General features: G+C 50.7%; 9 protein-coding genes across 9 annotated transcripts; 3 read left to right on the top strand and 6 right to left on the bottom strand.

Moving 5' to 3' along the window:
- Positions 1-1,915: 1,915 nt before the first annotated feature.
- Positions 1,916-2,641, bottom strand: EsH8_VI_000791 (uncharacterized protein; the record flags this gene model as incomplete). The annotated part of the gene is made up of 1 exon (XM_083272044.1): positions 1,916-2,641. The coding sequence occupies one exon, from the start codon at positions 2,639-2,641 to the stop codon at positions 1,916-1,918; it is 726 nt and encodes a 241-aa protein (XP_083127218.1).
- A 3,821-nt stretch (positions 2,642-6,462) lies between these two features.
- On the bottom strand, positions 6,463-7,779 carry EsH8_VI_000792 (uncharacterized protein; the record flags this gene model as incomplete). Its single annotated transcript, XM_083272045.1, has 4 exons — positions 6,463-6,690; positions 6,754-6,822; positions 6,883-7,488; positions 7,765-7,779. 4 exons carry the CDS (start codon positions 7,777-7,779, stop codon positions 6,463-6,465), a joined length of 918 nt encoding a protein of 305 aa, XP_083127219.1.
- Positions 7,780-8,493: 714 nt separating this feature from the next.
- EsH8_VI_000793 (chitin deacetylase) lies at positions 8,494-9,316 on the bottom strand (the record flags this gene model as incomplete). Its single annotated transcript, XM_083272046.1, has 2 exons — positions 8,494-8,567; positions 8,626-9,316. 2 exons carry the CDS (start codon positions 9,314-9,316, stop codon positions 8,494-8,496), a joined length of 765 nt encoding a protein of 254 aa, XP_083127220.1.
- A 1,285-nt stretch (positions 9,317-10,601) lies between these two features.
- EsH8_VI_000794 (Mss4-like protein) lies at positions 10,602-11,048 on the top strand (the record flags this gene model as incomplete). The annotated part of the gene is made up of 1 exon (XM_083272047.1): positions 10,602-11,048. One exon carries the CDS (start codon positions 10,602-10,604, stop codon positions 11,046-11,048), a length of 447 nt encoding a protein of 148 aa, XP_083127221.1.
- Positions 11,049-11,516: 468 nt separating this feature from the next.
- On the bottom strand, positions 11,517-12,563 carry EsH8_VI_000795 (DUF1996 domain-containing protein; the record flags this gene model as incomplete). Its single annotated transcript, XM_083272048.1, has 2 exons — positions 11,517-12,259; positions 12,326-12,563. 2 exons carry the CDS (start codon positions 12,561-12,563, stop codon positions 11,517-11,519), a joined length of 981 nt encoding a protein of 326 aa, XP_083127222.1.
- Positions 12,564-15,358: 2,795 nt separating this feature from the next.
- EsH8_VI_000796 (uncharacterized protein) lies at positions 15,359-17,683 on the top strand (the record flags this gene model as incomplete). Its single annotated transcript, XM_083272049.1, has 4 exons — positions 15,359-16,428; positions 16,492-16,578; positions 16,645-17,415; positions 17,482-17,683. The coding sequence occupies 4 exons, from the start codon at positions 15,359-15,361 to the stop codon at positions 17,681-17,683; spliced, it is 2,130 nt and encodes a 709-aa protein (XP_083127223.1).
- Positions 17,684-18,018: 335 nt separating this feature from the next.
- EsH8_VI_000797 (glycoside hydrolase superfamily) lies at positions 18,019-19,855 on the bottom strand (the record flags this gene model as incomplete). Its single annotated transcript, XM_083272050.1, has 5 exons — positions 18,019-18,611; positions 18,671-18,787; positions 18,844-19,348; positions 19,417-19,704; positions 19,781-19,855. 5 exons carry the CDS (start codon positions 19,853-19,855, stop codon positions 18,019-18,021), a joined length of 1,578 nt encoding a protein of 525 aa, XP_083127224.1.
- Positions 19,856-21,081: 1,226 nt separating this feature from the next.
- On the top strand, positions 21,082-22,927 carry EsH8_VI_000798 (general substrate transporter; the record flags this gene model as incomplete). Its single annotated transcript, XM_083272051.1, has 5 exons — positions 21,082-21,665; positions 21,729-22,009; positions 22,065-22,136; positions 22,189-22,236; positions 22,293-22,927. 5 exons carry the CDS (start codon positions 21,082-21,084, stop codon positions 22,925-22,927), a joined length of 1,620 nt encoding a protein of 539 aa, XP_083127225.1.
- Positions 22,928-23,289: 362 nt separating this feature from the next.
- On the bottom strand, positions 23,290-25,063 carry EsH8_VI_000799 (cytochrome P450 family protein; the record flags this gene model as incomplete). Its single annotated transcript, XM_083272052.1, has 9 exons — positions 23,290-23,368; positions 23,420-23,493; positions 23,554-23,579; positions 23,635-23,685; positions 23,737-23,848; positions 23,911-24,536; positions 24,602-24,856; positions 24,908-24,945; positions 25,008-25,063. 9 exons carry the CDS (start codon positions 25,061-25,063, stop codon positions 23,290-23,292), a joined length of 1,317 nt encoding a protein of 438 aa, XP_083127226.1.
- Positions 25,064-25,536: the final 473 nt, after the last annotated feature.

Here is a 25,536-nt window from a genome sequence, read left to right on the forward strand (position 1 = left end):
CACGTTTCCCTGGATTTCATGAATGTCTTCTTACGGCGTTCCTCTACTGAATCACCACAAAGCCTGCTTGTCCATATTTGTGCAGTTTTCTTGTCACTCTGGCTGGAGTGCCGAGTTGAAGGTACGAGTACAGTGTGAAAAAGGGCGGTAACTTTACAGAGCCCAAAAGTATGGGCGTTGTTGGAGACTTGCGACACATGACTAATTATACGGCAAGCAGTCACGAGAACTTAGAGTATCATCAGGTGCGGGACCGCGAGTAATTTAGCCGTGGACGCCGATGATCTACCGATCCTCGGATAACCGCACCAAAATCTTGCTCAGAACCCCGCACGCTACTGGGTATCCACACGCTTCCAAGCAGCTCTGCTGCTGAATGTATTGCAATAGTCTCCCTCTCTACCTCTTATTTCGCTGCCTGACAACCTCAAACACCATCAAAAATCTGCCACGGTTTTAAACTGCCAGAGGCCAATGGCCTATAGTACTAAGCCCGCCGCAATAACTAGACATCGCAGCGTAGCACGGTGGGCAATTCACCCAAGATGGCAAGCACCTTACTGGCATGGCAATTATGAGACTTCCAATTCGAAGGAACTAGAACAACGGCACGAAGTATGAGAACAATCTCGAATTCAGAGCCTCTTCAGACCCGGAATAGAAAAGTCTCACCTCCCTATGATGAATAAAACAACCCACAACCGGATCACCCGTTGCCCAAAGCTTGCGCGCGATCGGGGTGGTCAGTGTGGGCGGGGCCAGCATATTGAAAGCCCGCAGTGCAGCCGCAGCACCGTAGTTGTTGGAAATGACCTTATTCGTGGTGTATAGACCTAATGCCAAACTTCGTTCGATCAAGACAATGGCAATCGATGTCATTGACAGCAGGACTTCATGCGCAGATCATGTCTGGATTACGGCCCTCGGGTATCGGGGGACGACTGGTGTAAGAATTCTGATTCGCTGTGTGTCTGTTGCAGTCCTTTTGAACAACACCGGCACCCACCCGGTACCCCGTACCAACATCGAATGGCCTCCTCCTCTTCCTCTTCCCTACAACTGTGCATTGTTCTCCCCCATACCACCCCTGATATCCGGAGGCCCCATTGCTGCAGGCACCCTCACATTCCCCGTAACCTCAGAAGCCGGCCCCGAATGCCCCGTCCCCACAACCCCCTTGAACCTTCCTCATGATTCCATAAGCCGCTGACCTAGCGACAAGCTCGTTGAGTCATTCAGCAATTTCCTCATTTTAAACATCCGCAGTTACTTCTCCTTGCGATTCAAACGCGCAGTCTTGGTCGTATCATGCCCCTTTGGAAGACTCCGGATCGGGCGTTTTGACACACCTCGGAAACTAAGAGACCGACCTGGTATTAATGCAATGCCATTATGTGTCAGCCAAATGGTGAGAGCAGCAGGTTTGTCTCCATGTTCATGGCATCAGTGTTATGCAGGATGATAGCATGATTTGACGTAGACGCTCGGGAGTGACGTGGTACTCGTGGGAAGCGAAGGGGGAAGGAGCATGAAGCAGGGGCACAACACTATATTGCTCAATTGTGTTTCCTTCATTTAGTTGCTCACCTCATCACGACAGCATTTAAAGGGATTGGACGATGCCTGAGGTGATCAAGGTGAGCAGGGTTTACAGGAGGGCGAGAAGGTGGGCAAAATTGTCAGTTTTTTGTAAGCCCTAAACGTCAATACTGACTACTTGTTTGTACAGAGAAAACAGTCTAAAGAAAAAGTTGAAGAAACAAGCCATTCTATGGGTGCCCGGGATAGGGCTTCTCTCTTCTCTTTGGCCTGGCTACCACCTGTGGAAGCTTCATCCTCTTCGAGTCAATCCAGCTCCCGTTTGCTCGGCTTCTTTGATCCACTCGTTTCCAGCTATGTCTTTCGCTCTGCTGGTTTAGCTGCAGAAGACACCGAGTCCCGTTGCGAAGAGTGGGCCAGGCATGGGCAGGAAGCCCACAACAGCACTCACAACCTGGCCAACCGTGCCACAGCCACTATCCACCGCACGACGCTTCGAAGAGAAGTTGATCTCCAGGTTGTCCGCCAGCAGCACGCCGTCGCGGTACAGATTTGCCTTGATAACGGAGGGGACCTGGTGTGCCCAAGTGTGGAACTCGCATTGCGCCATGCCACTGTCGCACAAGCAGTTTTCCGAGACCGTAGGATTCAAGCCGCCACAGGCATGGGGGCCCTTCCAAGCCGGTACACTCTCTTGCCAGGTCAATCCGTAGCAGTTGCTGAAGACGCGCCAGCCTGTAGGGTTGGTGACCTCCTCAAGGACCTTCACCAATGAGGCGACAAGGGCCTCGCGGGAGTCGTGCGGGCCGAGGTCGGGAATGCGGCCCCAAGCGCCATTGATAACAACGCGGGCGTCGTTATCAACAGGCTTAGCCCAAGTCGTGCACTTGTTGCCGGTAGTAGGGTAGGTCGTGTCGGTGACAATAGCACGTTCATTGCCAGGCTCAGCGTAGATCTTATCCCAGACCACCTGTCCCAAATTGAGGTTGCCAACATCGATCATCTCTTTGCTGTAGCGAACCTCAACCTGAATCGGGCTGGCGGCAGAGGCGACCTGCAAGAGGGCCGCAAAAGTAGGAACCAGTCCGGCTTGGAACTTCATGATCTGAACACAGTTAGTTGATTCAAGTGGCATCTGGCGTAACGATTACATACGAAAATGCTAAAAGAGTGGCAGCTATAGAATAAATAGGCTTTGGTGTAGTTGAGGAGGAAGATGTTGCTGATGACTCGAAAGAAAATAGATTCTTAGTCGAGAAATGACGGGCTCTTTATACTTGGTAAAGTCGCAACCTCCCATGTTGAGACTGTGATCATTGTATGCTCCTGATCATATCTCTCTCGATCACAGTTGCAAATGCCCCCCGCAATGCCAAGGAGACTCTCAGTCACATCTAGATGCCGCAAGGTACCGATGGCCCTCGGCTAGCAGCTGAGATGAACCCATACCCGGTGCTAAGGGCCTTCGCCAAGTCACGAACAGGCCTTTCGCGGTTACGTACTGGGAAAGTCCCAATCTCCAGCAGCGTTGGCAATGACTATGCAGCAGCATGTTTGCTTGGTTGACTTAATAGTGCCCAACACTGACCCTTCTTGTCTGCTGGGGCCTATGACTCGGGTCGCCAGAGTCGGGCAAACCATCACTCGCTTCCAAGAACCCTGACGGCCAGTGTGATGCTCAAGGTTCATCTCGACCGAGTTTGCGAAGTCAACCATACACATGAAGCCCGTGCTGTATTTCCGACCAGCCTAGCTATGACAGCACCACTTTTCACCAACATGGTGGCCAGTTTAGTGCTGAATGGTCGTCTGAGGCATTCCTTGGCGTACGAAAGAGGCTAAGTCCCCATATAACCATGACTCGACCCTCACTCGGACTCATGCCTCGATCTGGAATACCAGGTTGGATGAACACCTGAAGGGGTCAAAGAGCAGAGACCCTGGCTCGTTTTAATCATACCCAGGACTCCATAGGAGTTAGCGTGGTGCCTCGGCTGCCGGCAATATTTAAAGTGTCGACATTTAAACACAAACGTGGCCGTGCTCAGCACAGCCAGCCCTATTAGGGATCCGCCGACTTTTTCCGCTTCTAGAATAGGGAACACAATCCGGTTTACCTGACTCAAACAGAGCGGGTAGTCCCGCCGGGACGTTAAGACTATAAACTAAATTTATGCTTGCTGAGTGTGATGTCTAGGATCTGTTAGGCTTAAGATTAACTCAGGGGGAAGCGGCTGACCAACAGGCGGATGTGACGGCAAGGTGAACAGCTGAGGTGCCAGTTGCCTTGTTCTCTCTTTCCAGGCTCCCACTTACAGGCTGCTCTCCAACTTGGCATTGCGTCAGCTATAGTCTTGTCCCCAACGCCCCACGACGAGCCAACATGTTGGGCATTGTTCGTTCTGGGACAAAAAGACATTCCAAATCCTTCAGAACTTATTATCTACTGCATTTTCTGTTCGTAGGTCACTCCCTATACCGGAACCTGATGATCTAATAGGACGGCATGGTATTCATCAGCGTCTTACGCCATGCAAGCCAGTTGCTCTACTGTAGCGGGGTATTATCCGATGAATGTTAAATATAGGCCGGGAAACCCTTTTAGATAATAAGGCAATATACAAACGGGCCTTTTGCGAGTGTTGATAACCTTAACTGAGAAAGGGGATTAGCGGCCTAACCATACACTTAAGCAAAGGTCGCTTAATCCAATGCTGCGGTGACTTTGCTCCATTGACCCTGAAATAGATTGCGTGTGTATGCGGCATGAAATGAAAAGGGTAGTACCCATGCTGGGGTTAGGGTGGAGAGGAAACTAAAAAATGGGCAACGCACCCGAGTGTCGTGTGTCGTGTGTCATTGACAGAAGAAATTTTTATTTTCTTTTAATAAACAGCTTTTCCCGTCGTCCTGGGCCGCCAGCTCTCGAGTGAATCCAAACTTGTTTGCAGAATTGCACAAATCATCCGATGGCAAACTGAGATGCTCTTATTCGAATTCCTCATCGATATGCAAAGTGTCAGATCATATCAGTGTCACTTCCATGGTTCTGCACTGCAACGTCAATTATTTCATGTGATCAATGTTACCTTGAGCCTTACTCGCTAAAAATTTCATCCAAGCAATCATGATATGTCTCGCCTCAAACACGAACTCGAAAATACCTGGTCTGCATGGCCATCGATCCAGGTGGTGAGAGATAGAAGCCAACAAGCTAAAGACGTGACCGCAGCTGGAGCCATTGAAAACTTCAGCACTTCTCAACGCAGCAATTTGAACGAAAATAACCTTTAATTCTCGTATGTGAAAAGCCGTCATAATCGATCTTAGTGTTTCGTATTTGTGACGAGGGCATGTTGGGTATGTGCACTGCTCCATTTCCAACCCCACTTCTCCATGCTGGAGATCAATGGAAGGCAAAAGGGAAGCTGATTGGGAATGTATTCCCATTGTATCCTAGAAGCAAGAGGCATAGGATCAAATATTTTGTGTTCGTACAGAGCCATGCACGCCATTGGGACATTCGGTCCGCGAAGCCATCACAGTATTCAGCGTAGGGCCCCTGGTGTTGCCGAGCATCGGAATACAAGCTGCTGCAGAGATTCCAAGTATTCTCCTGGTAGTCCATACTTGCAACCCCAAGGTACCTTATCTGATCAATGATTTAAACCGGTTTCAGTATGTATACTCTTCGGCAGCTAACTATTATTTGTCTTGTGAAAGGAAACAACCTTTTCTGGTTAAGATTTACCAGAAAGAAATTGGAAAAGACCCTGATGAGGTTCTGAATTCTAGCGCGTACGAAGTTGTTCTTGAGATATGAGTGAGACATCATGAACGTTGAAAGCCTCAAAACAAACCAATCTAGCGCCAGTTCTGAACGATCATGGGATTGACGATTCAACAACTGTTGACTTTGCATAAAAATGTCTTCGTGATAACAGCCCTTCGTGAATCTCGACTGAAATCAACATTTAATGCCGAGAAATTTGAACACTGCTTACAGTAATGACTGATACATGGAATGTACACGTTTTCGCCGTCGAAATATTCAACATAATAACAGCTTCTTGTGCGGCGTTGCTCCATTGAAAAGTGATATTTTGTCTTTCGGCCCCCGCATGATCTCTCCTTTGACCTGGCCATCCTGTTTGTCTTGCGTCTGTCGCCATATTATTTATGAAGATCTGACGGAATCAGATTCAATTGAAATACTAAGCGGAATACTGAAAGGGGAAACATCCCGAAGAACAGTATGCGGTGTAAACACTCTTGGCGGATATCATAGGTTTCTAAACATATATCTTGATGCAGATTCTTGTGTAATGCGATAGTTTCATCTCGATGCTCGAAGGTAGCAGAAGCTGTCAACCAAATCTCTTGGGACCTCCGGGCCATAGTATTTATCAGTGGGTAGCGGTGGACAGCAGCGGCTTTTTCGCATGTACACCAAAGTTCCAGTATTGCCAACAACATGACCGACTTGGATTCATGTTCTCTCCTTTGGTGATCCCTGGCAGCAAAGTAATTACTCTCAATAAGACAATCGCAGTTGTGCACATGTTACAGGAACTGCTTAATAAGCTTTGATTCAAGGCATCGTTGCAGATGCATCTCGGCCCATGTATCTGAAGCTGCGCATTCGCAAGGCACGTGACTTCTGTCGGATATTGTTGATATCGCTCTTAATTTAGAGGATTCATATTGGTAAAGATCTGTAATGAATTGTAGTCAAAACATGCTGCTTTCATCCTCCATCTTTTCAGGGATATCGAAACTTCATACGACTCATGAAGGCATATGCCATAATCTTTTTTTGAAATCGAGCTTTTAGACTCATCTGTTACGAGCCGAGATAGAGAAAATCATGCTTCTTGATGGATACCCATAGTCTGCGAAAAAATGGTACAGATAGAACCAAACTTATTTATATAAAAGAGTTTCCTGCTCGCACCAATCCCAAAACCTCATGGCCAAAGACTTATCTTTCTTGAGGACCGTTGTCATGCCGGCAGCAATGTCTTCCGGTATAGAACCAAATCTTCCCCAGGGAATAATATACGACCCAGACTTATCTGTTGTGACATCAGACGAGCACCCCGCGAATAATTCGCTGTATGCCCCGTACTTGGGCCCTTTGAAGAGAACCCCCTGGCAAGTTGTTAGAATTGGGAAGAACTTGCAAGCAAAAAGGCCGAAGAGTCTTGGTCATACCATTACCATACCCATCACTGCTGGAGCATTTCTTTGCAGTTCCGTTTTCACAAGCCCAGGATTGACGCTCTATTGTTTGAAATTAGTATGCGGCACCCCGGCAATTTCACATCCCTGGAGTGTGCTTACCACAGATATGATTCCGTCATTTTTGGTTCGATTTGCAAATTCGTCCGCCAAGAAGACACATCCAACCTTTCCTTGCATGTAGTCACTCATCAAATCTCCCGACAGCTTTGGACCGCCATTGACCTCATTCCATACGATACCCCCCTTGGGGGCTCCAAGGGAGATCATGCTCGCAACCCATACAACTCTCACACTACCCTTCGGCACTCCTTCGATACGGGTTGTATTCCGCAGCCTGTCTTCGAGGCAATGGGTCAAGAGGAATGGCCCCAGAGCATTCGTAGCCATCTGCAGCTCATGGCCCTGGGTGCTTTTGCTGCCCTGCGGCGGCATCATGACGCCTGCATTATGCACCAGCACATGTAGCCGAGACTCTTTGGCGAGGAAACCATCCACAGCTGGCTTGATTGTTGTCAAGTCTGCGAGATCAAGGACAAGTGATTCAAGAAGGCCGCGACTCGAAGGGTGCGAGGTCTTGATGGTCTTGATAGCGGATGCGATTTTGGAGGCTGAGCGGGTTGCGATGTATATCGTGGCGTTGGCGCCGTAGAGGACCTTGCAGAGTTCCAAGCCTATTCCTGACGCCCCGCCGGTGATGATGAACACCTGGGTTTGTTAGTTAAATGGATGCGCGAGGGGGTATTTCGGATAGTTGACGAACTCGGCCTGTTTGATCTGGCAGATCACGCTCCGTGTAAGTTGGTTTGGGTGGGAAAAGTTGATTCATTTTGCTGTTCGACATATTCGGTGAGGGTAGCAGTTTCTTGATATTGGGTGGAATTTGTGCAGCAGAATCTCGTCAAGTAACAATGGCCCGACCTTCTCTCGTTGGTGTCGCTTTCTTGTCTGTCATGTATATATTTCAAAGCCAGTGCACCTTACCTTTATAAGTATCATTTGATCTAATAATCACAACCCATTGCCGACTCAGACTTCGACGCCATTGTGTTGCTGGGCTGTTGCATTCGTAACCATGGATGATAGCGCTTCCCTAGGCTCGCGGAGGGAGATGGCCAGGGGCTGCGCCACGATGAGTAATGCAGTTGGCTGGAGTTGCAAATAGTCTTGGCTTCACCCGAGAAGTCGGGCAGAAATGCCCAGTCCGATTCGAGTCGGCATGTTTAAAGCCGGCCCGGATCGGGTTTACGCCGTCGAAATCACTATGTAAATCCGAAAAACGCCGTTCGGCACCCCGGGACCCACACTTCAAAACCCAAGAGCCTCCCGAAGGATGCCGAAGGATGAGCAGGGACGATTCCCTGGAGTTTGTAGTTTCGGTTTGCGGTGGCGCTAATATTAGATTGCACATGATCGAATTTCACTGCGCGAGGATTCGTGGAACCCCAAGGCATATTACCGCTGCATCTGCCACAATCCAACCCCTGAGAATCACTATGAATGTTTGTAACTTCAAAGATTTCCGTGGTCCATTCATGCTGACATGGCATTTTTGTATGTACAGGGCATCATTGCTATGTATGTAGATGAATTTTTGAGGTGGCTTCGAGCCACGCACTTTCACCCCCGCTTCAACCAAGTCTGCTTAGTCGTTTCTCCAGAACGTTCCTCTTACTCGCCGCTCTGCATATCGTATTTCCCCCCCTCTCACACTTAGCACGTGTTGGCGCCGTTGCCGGTGAAGCTACCAGCCTGGTATGCGCCGCTAGCGTCGTCAAGACACTCAGCTATCACCTGCGTTAGTACTTATACCGCGTCAGTCATAGCATTGTAGGTCTCACTCACCAACAGTGACCAGCTTCAGGTTGTTCTGCTTGGCCCAGTTGATCAGCCACGGCGTCAGGGTCTGCACCGTGCTGGCGTAGGTCTCGTGCATGAGAGGAATATGGCCGTTGCCGCTCGCGCCGGCCTGCTGGAACTTCTGCTCGCTCTGCGCCGCCGTCTGGCCGTTCCAGTCACCAGAGTCGACATCGTTGGTGATGACCTTGTATCCCAGCGTCTTCAGCGTCGGCAGCACGTTACCGCCGGTTGCGAGGTACGGCGGGCGCATGTAGGCGGGCTTCTTGCCGAAGATGTTGACAAAGGCCTGCTCGAGCTTTTGTATTTCGGTCGTCAGCTGCGACTGGCTCAGGCTGCCAAAGTTCTGAGGGTGCGTCCAGGTGTGCGAGGCGATCTGGTGGCCCGAGTCGAAGGCCTTCTTGACGGCGGCGCGCTGGTTGTAGATGCAGCCGTACAGGGTGCCGGTGAGGAAGAAGGTGGCCTTGGCGCCGCCATTGTTGAGAATGTCGACGAGCTGCGAGGTGTACTGGTACGGGCCGTCGTCGTAGGCGAGGGCAAAGACGCCGGGCTTGGCGCACTTTTGGATCACGACGCCGGGGCTTGGGGCGCGCTTGATCAGCTCGAGGGGGTTTTCGATGGGCACTGCCACGGCGCTGGTGGCCAGCAGCAGGGCGGTGACGATGGTATCCAAAAGCATTGCGGGCGATCGAAAAGCTCAAGTTGGAAGATGCTGGAGATGGTGAGAGTAGAGACAGGACGCCCAGGAAACAAAGTGACCGGGCCGCACCCTGTCTCTATATATGCTTGTTTGGGACGAGCTTTCAATAGACGATGGTGAGTCCACATGGACCACTTCAATCTCGTCGAACCAAGAATGCAAAAGACGGAAAACCTCCTTTGTGGGGTCGGCGAGCATGGGGGCTGGACGGGTAGGATCCCATTCGGGAATTCGATTCATGCCATGAGGCAAACCTTGCTTGTTCTAGGGGGTGAATACCACGGTAGCAGACCGGCAGTGAGGGGCTCAGGGGAAAGAGATGGCCGCATTGGGGCAGGTGCCGCAAAAAGCCAATCTAGGTGAGCCTCCAAGGGCAACGGCAACTGCACTGATTGAACAGGCTCATTTAGGCTCTTTTCAGGCCATGGGTGATTAATCTGGGACGGAGGGTACGGCCTAAGGGAGATTTGGCGGGGGTAGTAGCAGCTGATGTAAGGGGATCGCCTGTAAAGACGGGGGTATATCGTTCGGCTGTTATATTCAGACGACATCTTCTCCGCATGCTGGAGGGCCAAGTGCAGCTCGTCGGTACCGGGTCGATGTCCTCGCGGGCGGCTGAATCGGCATTCCGGCATCCATGTGACCAAAAAAAATGCATCTTCCTGGACCTGGGGAAGATCATCTCTTACCCGACAGAAGCTGTTGATGTAGCACTGCATCTATAGGCTAAATAGAAAGCTTGACGTAGCGAACGGCTGTTACTTAGTGCAGAACTGACTGACATGGGCGGAAACATGGAGCTCTCAGGGCGTACCCATGTGCTGACTCATCTCAGATCCAGCGAGTCCTTCGCCGCTTCACCGTAAGAGCATATGAATGAGCACGCTGCACTTCATCTCATCCACCAAGCCATTCTCTCAAGACCGCTCAGTGTTCAATGTACAGCAGGCCTGGCACAAAATTATTTGCGCGACCCCCAGCACGTCTCACCACGGCCAATCAAATGTACTCACGCGTCCTGTCCTGCGGATCGGCAGCGCCCTTCGGTGGTCAAAGCTGAAAGAGGAGTGACTGAATTACTTCCTTGTCCCAAACTACCCATTGTGCCATCGCATCGTAGACTCTGATCAGAACAATTCAATCCATGTCCATGTCATCGGCTCAGCGCTTTGGCTGTCCGCAAATTCAACGTCACAACTGATTGCCACGGAGGGTCTTTTCTTCTTCTTTTTAAAAGGTCAACACTGAATCGCTGCGAGCTACAATGAACGTCGAATGCCAGTGCGGCGCCGTCAACTTCAAGACGCCAGCACCAGAACCTATTGACGTCTACTGCTGCCACTGCTCCCAATGCCGCAAACAATCCGCTTCTGCGTTCGGCACATCCGCCATCTTCCCTGCCGATGGCCTCTTCCCTCTCTCCCGGGAGCTTGAGTCGAAGCTGCAGCTCTGGACGCGGCCCACCAAAAGCGGCGGGCATATGAACTGCTACTTTTGTCGAGTATGCGGATGCCGTGTATTCCATCGCACGTACGACAATAACGGCACCGCAAAACAGACAGTCAGCATCAAAGGCGGGTTGGTCGCTGGGCTCAAGATGGATCACGGGAAGCACATTTGGACAAGCAGTGCGGTGCTGCCGGTTCCTGGAGATGTTGCCAGGTGGGCCGAGTCGCCGCCTGCAACTCCCGGCGAGCGCGATGGCAATTGAGGGCGCTCAAGCACATTCGGCTTTTGAAGTGTGTTGACGGTGATGTGATCCTCAATTCCAGTCAAATGTTTCTGTGGGATGCATCGGCACCAGGCAACTAGTCAAGGATGGAGGACTAGGTAATAGGCTGGCACCTTTTCTTTCCGCGTTACTGCCTCAGGTAGATTGAATGAAACCAACCACTGAACTCCTTAATAATCCACGCACGAACCTGGCCTGGGCTTTCTTTGACTGACACCTAGATCGCATGGCAATAAGGGGGAGGGGCAAGGCGCAGTGTCTTCAACCCAACAACAGGTCGTCATGGATTGTCAAATTAAAACATTCTAGGTACATGGTACTAAAGATGGTAGAGAAGCAGAAATGTTTATGTACAGCACATTTGGTCCACCCCTGCACCGCAAGCATTTTGCAAAGCAAAATGGGTCTTTTCAAAACAGGCTGGCGATAAAGGTTTATCCAAAGCGCTTATGCGGAAGCGGCGCGGCGACCCTGAGAACGCTGGCCGATGCTACGCTTGGCGCTCATCGCCTGCAGGCTCTCTTCATAATCACTCGTACCCTGAGTGGGGTCGGCGTCCTTTGCGTTCTCGGCGCCGCAAATGGATCCAGCGTTGTACTTGCCATCAGGGCCGTCGACGCCGGCGAAGACGCGCTTGCTGTTGGCCTTGAGCATGTTGGTGGCGGCCTCGGGCAGCCAGCCGTTGATGAAGTCGCCGTGAGAGCAGTACGAGTTGCCGCAGGCGAGCTCGAAAGGAGGAGTGCCGTTCCAGCCGTCGGGAAGGGCCTTGCGAAGGTCGTAGCGGATGGAGAAGCGGAGTTGAGGCATGCGCTTCATGCCCTCGGGGCAGCGGTTGGCCGGCTTGAAGCCGTCCTTCCAGTTTTGGGTGCCGGAATAGGCCGACTCGAGAGTCTGCTCGTTGACGCAGTCGTGGAACAGCAGGAGGGTCTGGAGATGCGTCGAGCACGTCTTAGTGGGCCAGGCGGCGATGTCTTTGCCTTCCTCGGTGGCGTCGCCCTCGCAGAACCATTGAATGCCAGCGAGCTGCTCGACGTCAGACTGCTTCGTGGCTGCGGCGTTGCCGACAACCGACTTGAAGTCCTGGGGAATGGCAACCTCGGCATTCTCGATGGAGACGTAGTAGGCGCTGAAGCGAGAGATGGGCACAGGGGACACGCCCGTGTCGTTCTTGATGTAGAGAGTGGGAACCCCTGGGAGGTTGTCAGAAAAAATTGCATCTCAAGGAGGAAAAGCGTTGCAAGGAGTTTCGGGCTCACAGTAGGAAGAGTAGTCGTTGGGGTTATCGGCCGTTGAGCAGCCGGCCTGGAGTTCCTTGGAGGAGTTGGTGTTAACGGTGACGGCGTCGGAGCCAAAGAATGTGTGCATGTGGCTCGTGTACTGGCCAGGTTCAACGACGGGGTCGATGTTCTTTAACATGAAGGACTTTGCCACAGCAATAGTGTATGCGTTGGCGATGCCAGCACCGGCAAGCAAAATAGAGGCAGTGGGATGCATATTGAAGGAATGAATGTTGTAATGAGTGAAGGGGAGAAGAAAGAAACAAATGAACGTCTGGATAAGGTTCCAAGTGAAGTTGCAGAGATAGAAGAACACACCAACCAAACAGAAGAGCAAGAGTATATACCTCAAGAGGTCATCAGCCTCTTTTTAAGGATTATCTAGACAGCCAAACTCAACATTCGTTCGTCCCATGGCTCCATCGGACCCCAACGACCCGCCGCGTATCTCGTCGATCCTGGCAGGGTGTGCAGGGGCAAACGCATTCTTCTGTGGGCTCGGGTAAGTGAAACGTGGAGGCCAGCCCGGCGGCACGCCTTCACAGCGAATGAATTGCCGTCAAGATGCGGTGTCGTGGCCGGGATGGGATTGGTGCAGGCGCCGACCTCCCGGACTGTAATTTTGATTCGAAACGTTTTTGACAAGGGCGCTACCACGTCTAGGCCATTTTGGTTCTTAGCCACCCGGAGCTATCCGCCCAGTCGGTTCATCAACGATCGAAGTAGACCTGGGGGGCAGCCATTGTACCATATTCACTCGCTTTGCTCGCCAGCGATTGTCTCCAGTCGCAAATTCACCTTCGTGCGAAATAATGCCGAATCATATGGACCCAAATTCGGACAATATATCGCTGATATTCACCAATCCCTTTTTCCCGGGGGTCGTATTGGCCCCTGGCATTCCAGCTTTCTGCTGTCAACTACTTTCCTCCTAGCTTTACCAGAACTAAGCTGCCTGAATAGCAAGCGGTAGACAAATATTCCGTGGTCACTGAGGATCACAGGCATCCCAGGTATTGTTGCGGTAAACCCCTGGTATGCTGTACACCTTTGGCTCTAGCACAGCTTGGCAAAGTCTAGACACACCTTTTCCAAAACCGGGTTAAGAGTGTGCGGACTTTTTTGTCACTCGGTTATCTAGCAAAGCTACGAACGACGTACAACCCTTCACGCCTCGAGGCTGGAAAGAGACTTATCTCAGCGTCTTCTCAGTGCGAAGAAGCTATTGAAAATCGGTAAGAAGGCAGCGCGCGCAGTCAGTTCGGTTTCGCTTTTGTTTGTATTTCGCGATTGCAGATCAACTCCGAAAGGGTCAACCCGGCAACCCCTTTTAGGCCCCCCTGTAAAGCAGTGGTGTCCCCTGGTCTGCCTTTTCAAAGCTGGATCACACTCACCAAAAAGAACCCGCCATTTCCCACCCTCGTAATGCCTCAATGCATCTACCCATACAGCCTTGGCATAATTTGTTATATGCTTTACAAGTGGTAGCTCCGTCACATATTCATATATTTGTGGCCACCGCGCGGCAGCCGAGCCCTTCAATTATGCCTATTGTTCGACGTCGGCCGGTTTTCGTTCTGGGTCAAGCTGTTGCTAATTCGCTACCCAATCGTAGGGGGTCGCGCCTTTTTGTCTTTTCAGTCCAAGTGTAAGGCGCCCAACGGTGTCTCCAAGCTTGCGAAATGCATGTTGTCGCGTTGGCCGACAAGTATAAAGATGCTTGGTGCAGGGCAGTTGCCGATGAATATGGTACCGAAAGACCCGGGACATATTGCTGTCGATTCCTATACTACAAATCATGGCCTGTTCGTTGTATCTTTTACTGAAACTTGACGTGTAGTGGGGGCTACCCCATAAAGTATGGCAGGCCTCTATCCCGATAAATACAACGCTGGGACAACCCTGTCTGCAACCGGCATGACGTACGTGTCCACCTGAGTCTCTGAACCTATATCGTGTCTCTCTATAAGACTACGGATGCAATCATGTTCATTCTAGATTGACTCAAGCGTCTGGATGTGGCCAAAAGTAAAGCCAATGTGGATGCTTCGCAAATGGGACAGTCCGATCCGACTCAACACGCCGGCAACTCACTCATGAAATTTTAACAGTTGTCACCAAACACATTGTTTGTATCAAAGATGTGTTCAAGTCGATATGAATTTGTCGACCTGACACAAGAAACTCATGGCATAGACCTGGAGGTGTCTACACGGACGATTCAAGTACGTTGGCAATGGTGATAGGCCAAGCGAGATGTTTAACTAGCAAATGTATTTCCGTTGTCAGAATACCCCTGAGTTTTGATTTATTCGCACTGGTAAGAGATTCTCGCGAGAGTGTCCAGTTTTATCTGAACGTGGCAATTGTACTCAAATGGTGATTTGGATGGTTTAATTACAGTCTGCCTCTTGTATCTGACTCGTTAGTAATACTATAGCAGCTAACTGCTATAAGGGGGTGGATAACTGAAGTACATCAAATATCTTCGTGGTTGTTTCATCTTAGTTGACTCCTGTTGTACCATTGACGTATTGGAATAGGTAGACCGGATTTGCATCCCCTCAAATTATCTCTGAAGTTGAACATCTGGTATCCGTCCCCAATCCCATGCGGCACTGGTGTTTCTCCAATTCACCAGCCAGTCACTGAACGCACTTTGACCACTCTGTAAGGGCATGGAGGTCGAGATGGGGAGGTGAGATTCGTATATCACGGTCATTTAAAGGCTTTAAACAACACGTGTTGCGATCCTCTCGGGGCGTAATTTTGCATTATCATCGATGTACGAATTTCACTTCGTACCGCGGCCGTTGAGCTCCGATCAACTCCGACCAAGTCCCGGGGCCGAGACCGCTAACACGACTGGGGGGTGGCGGTGACGCTCTCCACGTGGCGCCCCTGACCAGGCCCTTTCAGTCACTAAACCCAGCACCAGCCAGCCAGTAAAATGATTGGAAAATTCCCCATTCTCTTTTTCCATCTCCGCATCACACAACTCATGTTCCGACCATGGATGAGTCCGCGCCGTCATCATCGTTTGCTGCGGCACACTACTTCCCGGCACGGCGCAGGGTATGGCAGGCATGCACGAATTGCCGGGCCCGCAAGACGCGATGTGATGCTGCAAAGCCAAAATGCAGCCTGTGCATGACGCAGAATGTCGAGTGCGTCTACCGCGACTCGAACCAGCCACGCATTGAGCAGAACACGAGGATCTTGCTCGAGCGAATCCAACTTCTCGAGGACCGGCTCCTTTCTTCGCCAGTTTTCTCGGGGTCACAGTCACAGCAGCCTGTGAAGACGCCGTTATCCCAAGACGCGCCCCAACCGACAACGCCAGGATTGGGCCTGCATAGCCAGCCCGAGTCGACGCACAATGTGGGAGGTCTGCCGCCGGACCAGACGGAGACCAGCCATACGAGCGGTGCTGACGCCGATGCACAAATTCCGATCCCGTTGTCACATACGGCCAATGCGAATCACGTCTTCGAGTGGCCCATTGTCCGGCAATTGCTGTCTGAAGTGGAACCGCTGCCGCCGCGGCCAAGTATGCCCGGAGGCGTCCGCTCAACCGAGGCCACTGACATCTTCTTTCGCAAGAACGCAGAAGAAGATGAATCGGAATCCCCTCCAGAGTCATGGAGATTGTTTCAGGATCGCAGTCTTCCAGTTTCTATTGATGCTGCTGATAGATATCGAGAGGTGATTCACGAATACTTTGCCGAGGTCAACATATTCTTCTCTCTTCTATCACTGGACGACGTCCTTGATATCTTTAACGAAGTCGTTGCCTCCGAGCAAACAGATGGTGTTGCAGCACCATTCATCGCGTCCTCTCGGTACTGCTTGCTGCTGATGGTATTATGCATCGGGTCCTACATATGCACCGAGGAGTTTCGCGTTTCACTGGATGAAAGTTCGGGTCGAAACGGAGGCCAACATCACCGACCTGTCAGCTCAAGCATATTCAGAGACTTCCCGGGACTAGATGAGTGGCTGTGGCGAAAGGCGCGACTCTTACTTGGGTTCATCTCGTCAGATATCACCCTCGAGGCAGCGCAATGTACCATGTTGGCAAGGTAAACAAGCAAGGCCTGCCTGATTAGTCCTCCCACTGGAACCTGGACTAAAATTATTTTCAGCATATACATGGGCGCGAACGGGCGAGTATCGGACTCTTTTCACTGGGCTCACGCCACTGCCGTCAAATGTGAGGCACTTGCAAGAAGGTAAGCTGGAACTTAAATCGCTTCTGACGCCACACCAGAGGAACAATGCTGAAAGGGTGTCACCAGAGCTGTGATCAGCACAGATAATACTGAGCGCTTTTCGGACGCCTTTCGAAGATTGTTTTGGGTCTCGCTTATCTACGAAGGTGACTTCGTATCTGAAATCTCCATAACTCTGCCCTCGGGGATAGCAAGATACGAAGATGTTGTCCCCTACCCAGCACCGGAAACGCCGAAACATCACGGAGAGTACACCGCAGCACACCAAGCTTCAGAAGCCGAAGTAACCAGTCCGGGTTCAACATCCTTCTACCGTACCGAGGAACTGGTTGCCTTTCAGATAAGCACCAACGCCGCTATCCGGCGGTTCCTCAACCGCGTGAATAGCGTCGTTTACGACAGCAAAGACCAGTTCCGGATGACTCGAGCCAACTATGCCAACTGGTTGCTGCGAATTACGGAGGACTTTTGGTCATACCACGGGGCCCTCTACCGCAATCTACCTGATTTCTTGCTAACTAGTCAGCCAAGGAAGAGACCCGAGCAGGATAATGCGAGTTCCCCAATGACTCCTGTCATCATCAGAGTTGAAGAGCTTGGAAATAATCCATGGAATGTCCTGAGGCTTAAGGGGCGTTACTATGCCGGCCAGTACATCATTCACCGCCCGTTCCTCGAATACGTTCTTCTCAATATGGCACATTTCGAGACTCATCCGTGCAGAGAAGCGATACTGGAGAGGTGTAGAATGTGCCTGGAAGGATGCAGGGGGTTCATCAACGTGTTCGACATTGACCCGGCCAACAGCATAACCTGTTTGTTTGCTGGTGGCATGGTGTGAGTTTTGATTCGGCCCCCGGAATGTTTTCATGTCAAACAGAGACAGAGCCTGACACATGCCAGAACCTTCACTATGGTCATCATTCTTCGGGTCGCAACCATGTGCACCGTGTTCCGCGATATCTTACCAGTGGATATTGGAGAAGCAATATTTATCGGTACGCGAAACCTCCGGCGATTTAGCATCAGCGTAAAGGAATTCGAGTGGCACTTGGGGGTGTTGGAAAGACTCGAGGCGTCCTGCAGGAACAGAATGACAGTCTAGCTGACAGAATAATACTCACTCGATAACCCGTAAGCATAAAGTACTATGCCTCCGTAGACTACATTTTACGAAAGAAAGGATAGTTTCCCCTTTTATTCTCAGAAAAAAATCAAACAAGGAGACGCAAGACAACGAAGTCATTGCTAGGGGCTGTTTAAGATGATGCGAGATAGAAGAAAAATTCCAGGCGACATGGACATTGCCTTTGATCAATTTCCGATACATATAACTTGTATTACGTCAATTTCATTCAATGAACTAAAATATGTAAAATATTCTATCAAACATCCTGCAACGCCGATTTATGCAATCCCATATCCCATGATTCGCGGCGATCATGAAGCAACAGCAATCGGCGTACCGTTTGTCTGCGCAAGCTTTCTTTTCTTCTCATCAGGCGCCAACTCGAACACGCCAACCCCAGAAACCGTCTCTTTGGGCTTTCCCTCCTCCTTCTCAACCTCGGGCTGAATAACCTTGCCCTCCAACCTTTTGTCATCAGGCGTCATAGGCGCGTACAAGGTAAGGAGCTCGTTCAGCCTCTCTCGCTGCACGCAGTTCTCGTACTTCCAGCTGGCGGCCAGCTCGTCGAGCTCTTCGAATGTTTTATCTTTGAAATAGTCTGCCCACTCAGGAATCATATACTCGGTCATGGTGATGCCACGGATCCCACGGAATACGTGCATGTGCATACGCCACTGCCAGGGGTATTTCTTGTTGTATTGCGCCGGCACGTTGTCCTCGAACCACTGGTGCAGGGGGCCGAAAAGGTTGGGTTGCAGGTGCGCGTCGTCGTAAGCCCAGCTGTCAACAGCGAGGTCACGCTTTTTGCGGATCATGGGACCGAGGAGTTTGAGCCAGGCTGAGTCAGGAGAGAGATAGGTCATGCCCATGACGTTAACGTCTTTGTAAGCCCAAATACTCCAGGCTGGAAGGGTACTTGTTAACGAATAGTGCATGGAGGAAATCAGTCAAGCTTCGACTTACCGATGCCCTCGGCGGTGTAAATGGCCATTTGTCTGTCCAACATATCGTACCTCTCTTCATTGTGGACCTTGTAGTCAGGGTTGTACTCTTCTCGCTCGTAGATGGGACCGAACTCGCCTAGACCACGAATTGTCAGTATCGAATATGGCCCAACGTGTAAACCAACTACTCACCGTTCCAAATAGGAACATTGTGCTCCTTCATAAATGCAACCTTGCGGTCGTACATCTGTCGGATATACGCATCCTGGTCCTTCGAGCCCTGGTACCTTCCAATGCGATTCGGAAAGCCGAAGCCGCAGTAGTCGTGCACAGCGTAAACAGAGTTTGGGAACACTTTGGTGAAGCCGGAGAAGTCCATGCTGAAGGTATTGCCCTCAAGGAACAGAATGTGGTCTGGGTCGGCCTCGCGGATGGCGGGGACGATGCGGTCGTAGAATGAGAGGAGACGCGTCCACTCAACGTCGGCAGGCTCGTTGAGGGGGTTGTAGCCGGCGACCCATGGGTTTCCCGCGTAACGCTTTGCCAGGACCTGCCACAGATTTACGACTCTGTCTTGAAAGTGTTTGTGGTCCCAGAAAGCGGCGTAGCCAGTTGGGTTGTCGGAGTGCCAGTCCTGGTTCTGGCCACCAGGGGCGGAGTGAAGATCGAGGATGGTGTAAATCTTGTATTTCGCGCACTGGCATTACAATAGGTTAGAAAACACATGGATTTAGAGCCTGGCGTTGGATGCTTTTGTAGACTCACAATCTCAATTGCCCTGTCAAGGTGCTTGAAGCCCTCCTCTTTGATCACAAAGGGGTTCATATCATCCTCGAAGTGGTGGTAGTTGAAGGATAGCCGAATGCAGTTGAAGCCAATAGAGGAGAGGAATTCGGCGTCCTTCTCGGTGAAGAAATATTCGAGGAATTTGTCAAAAAAGAAGTCGCACTTTTCCTTGCCGAGAACCTTGAGCAAAGCGGCACGGATCTGGTGTTCGCGGCCGGGAAATCCGTTCATGAAGTTCTCCATCAGCATCCAGCCTCCAAGGGCCGTCTGTTACGACAGTTTTTGTTAACAACCAGTATTTCATGAGTGTTCGAAGGCCCAAAAATAAATATAGTGTACATACGCCACGGAGAAGAACAGGCTTGCCCTCGGCATCTACGATGCTAGAGCCTGACGTTCTCAAGATTCCATTTGACATTGTGTGGGATGCAACTGATACCTCAATTGACTCGAAGAAATGTAGAAATTCGCAAGAACTGCGGAGGTAAGAAGAATCAGCCGCACACAATCTCAGGGTAACTTGAGCTCCTAAATAGAAGCCCTTCACACGCGACCGGTGGAAGCTATGTGCCTGGTTGTTACCTGCGCTGCGGAGTCTTTGCATACGGCCCACAACCCCATGACGCCTGGGACCACTTGCAATCCCCTCATGAGATGATATGGATATGATACTCGTACATGCATGCATCGGAACCAAGAACGCGGGCCAAAATGCCCCGCGGTTTACCATCGGGGCAGACTTGGACGCTCCCCCGACCCCACGTTCCGAGCCAGCGGACTCGTTTGGATGCCCCGCATAGGCACGGACGACATCAACCGGAAGCAAGCAAAAGCCCGCTAGGGGGAACATTTTGGATGCCCCGAAGTGATCCACGTTAGTTCGGGGAAAGTATTTAGATGCCCCGACGAACTATGATTCGCCAGCCTCGATGAAAAAATGGGCTTCTGACTAGACTCAAGGGTTCTCCACATGGTCGATGGCCGACCCTACACACTACACAACTGGGGATTGGCCTTTGCAGATTAGTTGTGACTCTCTAGCAACAATGCTTTTCCCTTCTGTGGAAACACGCCGAGGTCAGATGAGCGTGTCTTCAACCGCAAGTCCTGATCATTCGTTTCCCCGTGGAGACGCGCGGGGACAAGCTCGCCTCATGCTGCTCTTGGCATAGTCACTGATTTCTCTTTTACCCCAGCCCCCGGATTACACCTGCTTCTTCTCCGCATCCCATCATCCGACCTCTCACCCCTGTCTTGAGGAGTTCCTTGTTGGCAGGCTTCATAGCTTGAATCTGCGGTTCTTACTTTTTGTGTCCGGTAGGTTAAGTTTCCGCACCAATGGCGATACCTCCCGATCAAGATCGTTTCGCTTAACCCGAATGCCGATTCTGTAACTCCTTCCTTCGGCTGGTTGACCCCAACATAACAAGCAGGACCGGGGAAGCAAATAGAGAAGGGGGTAGTTAAAGCATTCCACCTCTGCAGGTTGGCTTTGCCATGTACATATAAGTACACTCGAGATCCCAACCCTCTGGTTACGATTATCAACTCAGAGGTTCCCCTCCACTCCCGAGTCAACCCTCCCTTCTCAATAAGTTTCTTGCCAACTCCTTAAGTTGTCGTTCCAACATCGTTGCGACAATAATGGACTTCCTCCGCCAACGACTCCCTGCCCCAAGGCAGGACCAGCAGGCCCGCAGAGCCCGCCAGCAAGGCGGCCCGGCAACAGTTAACGAGTCCTACCAACCATCCCGCATCGCTCAGCTAGCCCAGGAGGCACCAGCCTGGTATACCTCTGCGGCCCGCCGAAAGTTGTACTTCCTCCTCTTCCCTGCGGCAGTTGTTTCCTACGCGACGAGTGGCTACGATGGCTCGATGATGAACTCCCTCCAGACCGTGTCCTACTTTGACGATTTCTTCGATAACCCTCGCGGAGCTGTTCTGGGCTTGATGAGTGCTATCATGGCCCTCGGTAGTATCTGCTCGACGCCCATTGCACCTTGGGTGGCGGATAGGTTCGGACGACGATGGGGTATTACTGTGGGCAGTTGCATCATGATTGTCGGCGCGATTCTGCAGTGCGAGAGTACCGAGTTCGCTATGTTCGTCGTGAGCAGATTCATACTTGGGTTTGGCTTGTCATTTGCTACAACCTCGGCGCCGAGTTTGGTGAGCGAACTGTCACACCCCAAGGACCGTGTGACTATCACAGCTATATGCAACACATGGTAAGCACTAACCTTGAACACCGAAAACAATCAGTCGGGGAACTAACTAACCTTCCTCTATAGCTGGTACGTTGGCAGCATCGCAGCCGCTTGGATTACCTACGGCACTCGAACGATCCCCAGCACCTGGTCCTGGCGAATTCCCTCTCTGCTTCAAATGGCTCCCAGCGTGGTGCAGCTCGCAGCAATCTGGTTCCTTCCCGAATCGCCGAGATGGCTTATTTCGAAAGATCGCGATGACGAGGCACTCGATGCTCTCAGGCAATATCATGGGGAAGGCGAAGAGACCGAGCTCGTCAAGTTGGAGTACGAAGAGATCAGAGCCGCCATCGATAATGAGAAAAGTAAGAAACACTACATGCCATTTTTCGATGGATGCAGTTACTCATTCGTTCATAGGGCTTGGAAGCACTACCTGGAAGTCTATGGTCAAGACAAAGGGCAACCGATATCGGATGTTCTTGGTCATGTGTAAGACGTCCACCCGAATACAACGAGGAAACATCAACTGACAGTTCCGTAGGCATGGGTTTCTTTTCTCAATGGTCCGGTAACGGTCTAATCGCATACTGTACGTAGACTCACTTCTTCTATGTCCGAACCTTTCAGCGGTGCTAACGAAACCAGACCTCTCAAGGATTATGGATACCGTGGGCATCACGAACAAGAACACCCAAGCGCTAGTAAATGGCCTGCTGAATATCTGGAACTTTGGTCTCGCGTTGACCACAGCATTCTTCGTCGAAAGAATTGGCCGACGACCTCTCTTTCGAATTTCCACCATCGGCATGCTTACAGTCTTTATCGGCTGGACCATCGCTTCTGCCCGCTTCGCCGAGACCAACGCTAGTTCAGCTGGTATCGCCGTCATGGCTCTCATATTTATCTACCAGATCTTCTACTGCATTGCCTTTTCGCCTCTGCCAGTCGCCTATTCCGTGGAGGTCTTACCTTACTCTATTCGAGCCAAGGGTATGGCGACATACGTTTTCTCCACCAAGGCCGCCGTCTTCGTCAACCAGTACGTAAACCCGATCGGCATTCAAAATATCGGATGGCGGTTTTATATTGTCTACGTGGCTATTCTGGCGGTTGAGAGCTTTGTCGCATATGGGTGGTTCTTGGAGACCAAGGGCAAGGCATTGGAGGAAATTGCTGTTATTTTTGATGGCGAGCAGGCTAATGTCCGCATTGCGGAAACTGGAAAGGTGGTTGATCCTATTGATGTGGAAGAAACCGAGCACGCAGCAACGAAGGTTTGAGTCGAGTTGACTTCACTGTCATAAATCCACAACTGTGGCAAAACCGACTTACGTCCTTTCAATACAAGTGGTTCAAGAGTAACTACGCTGTATGAAACTGTAGCTATTTTTAAAGCAATTTTCGTGAATTTCCCAGGTCTCAAACAGTGAATACACCCTTGAATCTTGGATTGCCGGTGTCCGTCATATCTACCCATGTGGTCTGTGCCAAGGCCATGAAGTTACGCACCAGCCCTCAGCATCAATGCCAGTAGTAGTTATCCATTCTCCATCCATGAGCCATGATGTACACTGTATATTTGGCTGGTACTATTTGACTCTCTGCTCTACTTTAGGTAATTGGCTCTACTTTGCGGGGAAAACTAAGCGTTCGTCTCGTATATGGCAGGCAGCTGTCTCCGTCGAAGCTTGACATTCAAGCCCTTTTGTGACACAAACCAACTTAAGCTACGTCAGTATCAAGACAAGAGTATTTGGTTCTGAGAAACTCACTAGCATTTCTCCTCCAGCGGGCTTTCAGGGTCTGCTAACTCCAAATCAAAGTGCAAAAACAAAGTTGGGATGAGCTATCACAAGGTCAGTCTTGAAAACGGCCGCGATGAAATCCCTGGGACGTGGTATCAAACCTTAGCCATCTCCATCCAGCTGATGTCTGGGGTCAATGTTAGTCAGGGGCAATCAGGACTGTGATGTATGAGGTTGCGTACTTCGACCAAGACACATGCGAGCTCCAGAGCCAAATGCAAAGAAAAAACGGTCTACGCATGATTACGTCAGTAAGTAAAGTCACGATTCTTGAGAGAACTTACGCATATCGCCATTTTCTTCCTTGAGCCATCTTTCCGGACGGAACAAGTACACATCTTGACCATATACCTCCTTATTACGATGGATAACCCATGGATTGACACCAACAACAGACTGTGACGACAATCCCAGTCAGCGATGAAAGACTCACCCTATTCATGCTAAGAATGACTTACCCCCGCTGGTATGTAGTGACCCTCAATTTCATACCCGCCCTGTGGGACTACACGAGGGAGTGTCATCCCTACAGCAGGGTGTATCCGCAGAGCCTCGTACATAGCCGCCTGCAAGTAGGGCATGTTTTCTGATTCGGCGACTGAGACTGGATCGCTTAATTTCCCTTGTCTCCAATGCTCATCAATCTCTTCGATAAGCCGCCGTTTTGATTCCGGGTTTCTTAAGAGGTAATAGATGATTGATCGAATCGAGATTGCCGTCGTGTCGCTTCCGGCAAAAATGTTGGAAGTGGCCATTGACACCAAGGCGGAACTGTCAAACTGATCCGGCTTTTCATTGTGCACCGCAAGCAGTTTTCCTAGAATATCTAGATGGCCGGAGCCCCTGTCTTGTCTGGCTTCAACCTCACGGGCGGCAAATTGGCGCAAACTTCCGTGGCGAGATGCAATACCCAACCAGGTCCCAATAACAGGAGACATGTAATCGTGGAGCCAATACAGCCAGGGTACCTGGCCGATCCAGGCAGCAGATATCAATGCATTTTCAATCTGTTTGAAGGAGCCATCATCGGAGCCGACATCCATGAAGCCGAACCGTTTTGAGAAGGTGACTTCTCCGATCACGTCTATAGAGCGGTATTGTTTTCAGCACGCGACCTTGGACACACTAAGATCATCATGGTATACATACCAAAGGCGTAGAGTTGAACCCAATTGCCCATGTCCACAGTATGACCCAGCATGCCACTTAGCTTCTCCAAAAGTACCCCGACCGCGCTGTCCACATAAGGCTCGAGTTCCTTTAGCGATGACATTGCGTATGGCCGGCTAACAAGGCGACGCTGAGCCGAATGGATGCGCTCGTCTCGCTCCGCAAATAAGTCGAACTTGCGTCTTCCTTGCCAAACACTGTACCAATCGGATTTCCGGAACTTTGATCCCGCACCTGGGATTTGTGAGTTGGGGTGAGCTCACGTATTCGAAGTAGGTTTCTCACCGTAGATGGACTTGATGGAGGTGAGGTCTGAAATACTCCTGTGAAAGTTTTAGTTTTAATTCCTCCTAAACAGAAGTAAGGCAAGCCCATCTTCACATACACTTCACCTGGCGCGATACGAACAACTTTGCCGTGAACTTCATGCAGACGCATCATGACAATATGAAGGTCCCCTGTATAGGAGTGCCATGCTAGCCATACTCTCGACAGACTGGCCCAGAAAGGGCCCGGAACCTTGGCAAACGGAGAGAAAACGCGCTGGTATAATATCCACAAGAACAAGAGTATCGTTGGTGCGAGTCTAAGACCCAGCCACAAATGATTTGGGCCTATTAGGTCTGTTAGGCTGTCCATTGTGTGAAAAAAATTCGACTCCGATAGTGACAAGACCAATACAAATCCCACGGGTTGTCAAACTTATATTTAAAGAAATTTGTAACAGCACCACCACTACAGGCTGGTTCATTTCAAACAAAGGAACATACAGTGGTCAATGGTGTGGCGTAGAGTCTTCGGGTAATGCGGCTCCGTGGGGTAGGTATCTGCGGGGTTGATATGCGGGGTGCCGGGTAGCAGTAGTCTGGGGTAATTCAATTCATCAGTTATTCACTGATGTTGCCAAACCTGTC

The sequence above is a fragment of the Colletotrichum jinshuiense genome, chromosome 6, assembly GCF_051148585.1.
Source record: "Colletotrichum jinshuiense chromosome 6, complete sequence".
NCBI classification, from domain to species: Eukaryota; Fungi; Ascomycota; class Sordariomycetes; order Glomerellales; family Glomerellaceae; genus Colletotrichum; species Colletotrichum jinshuiense.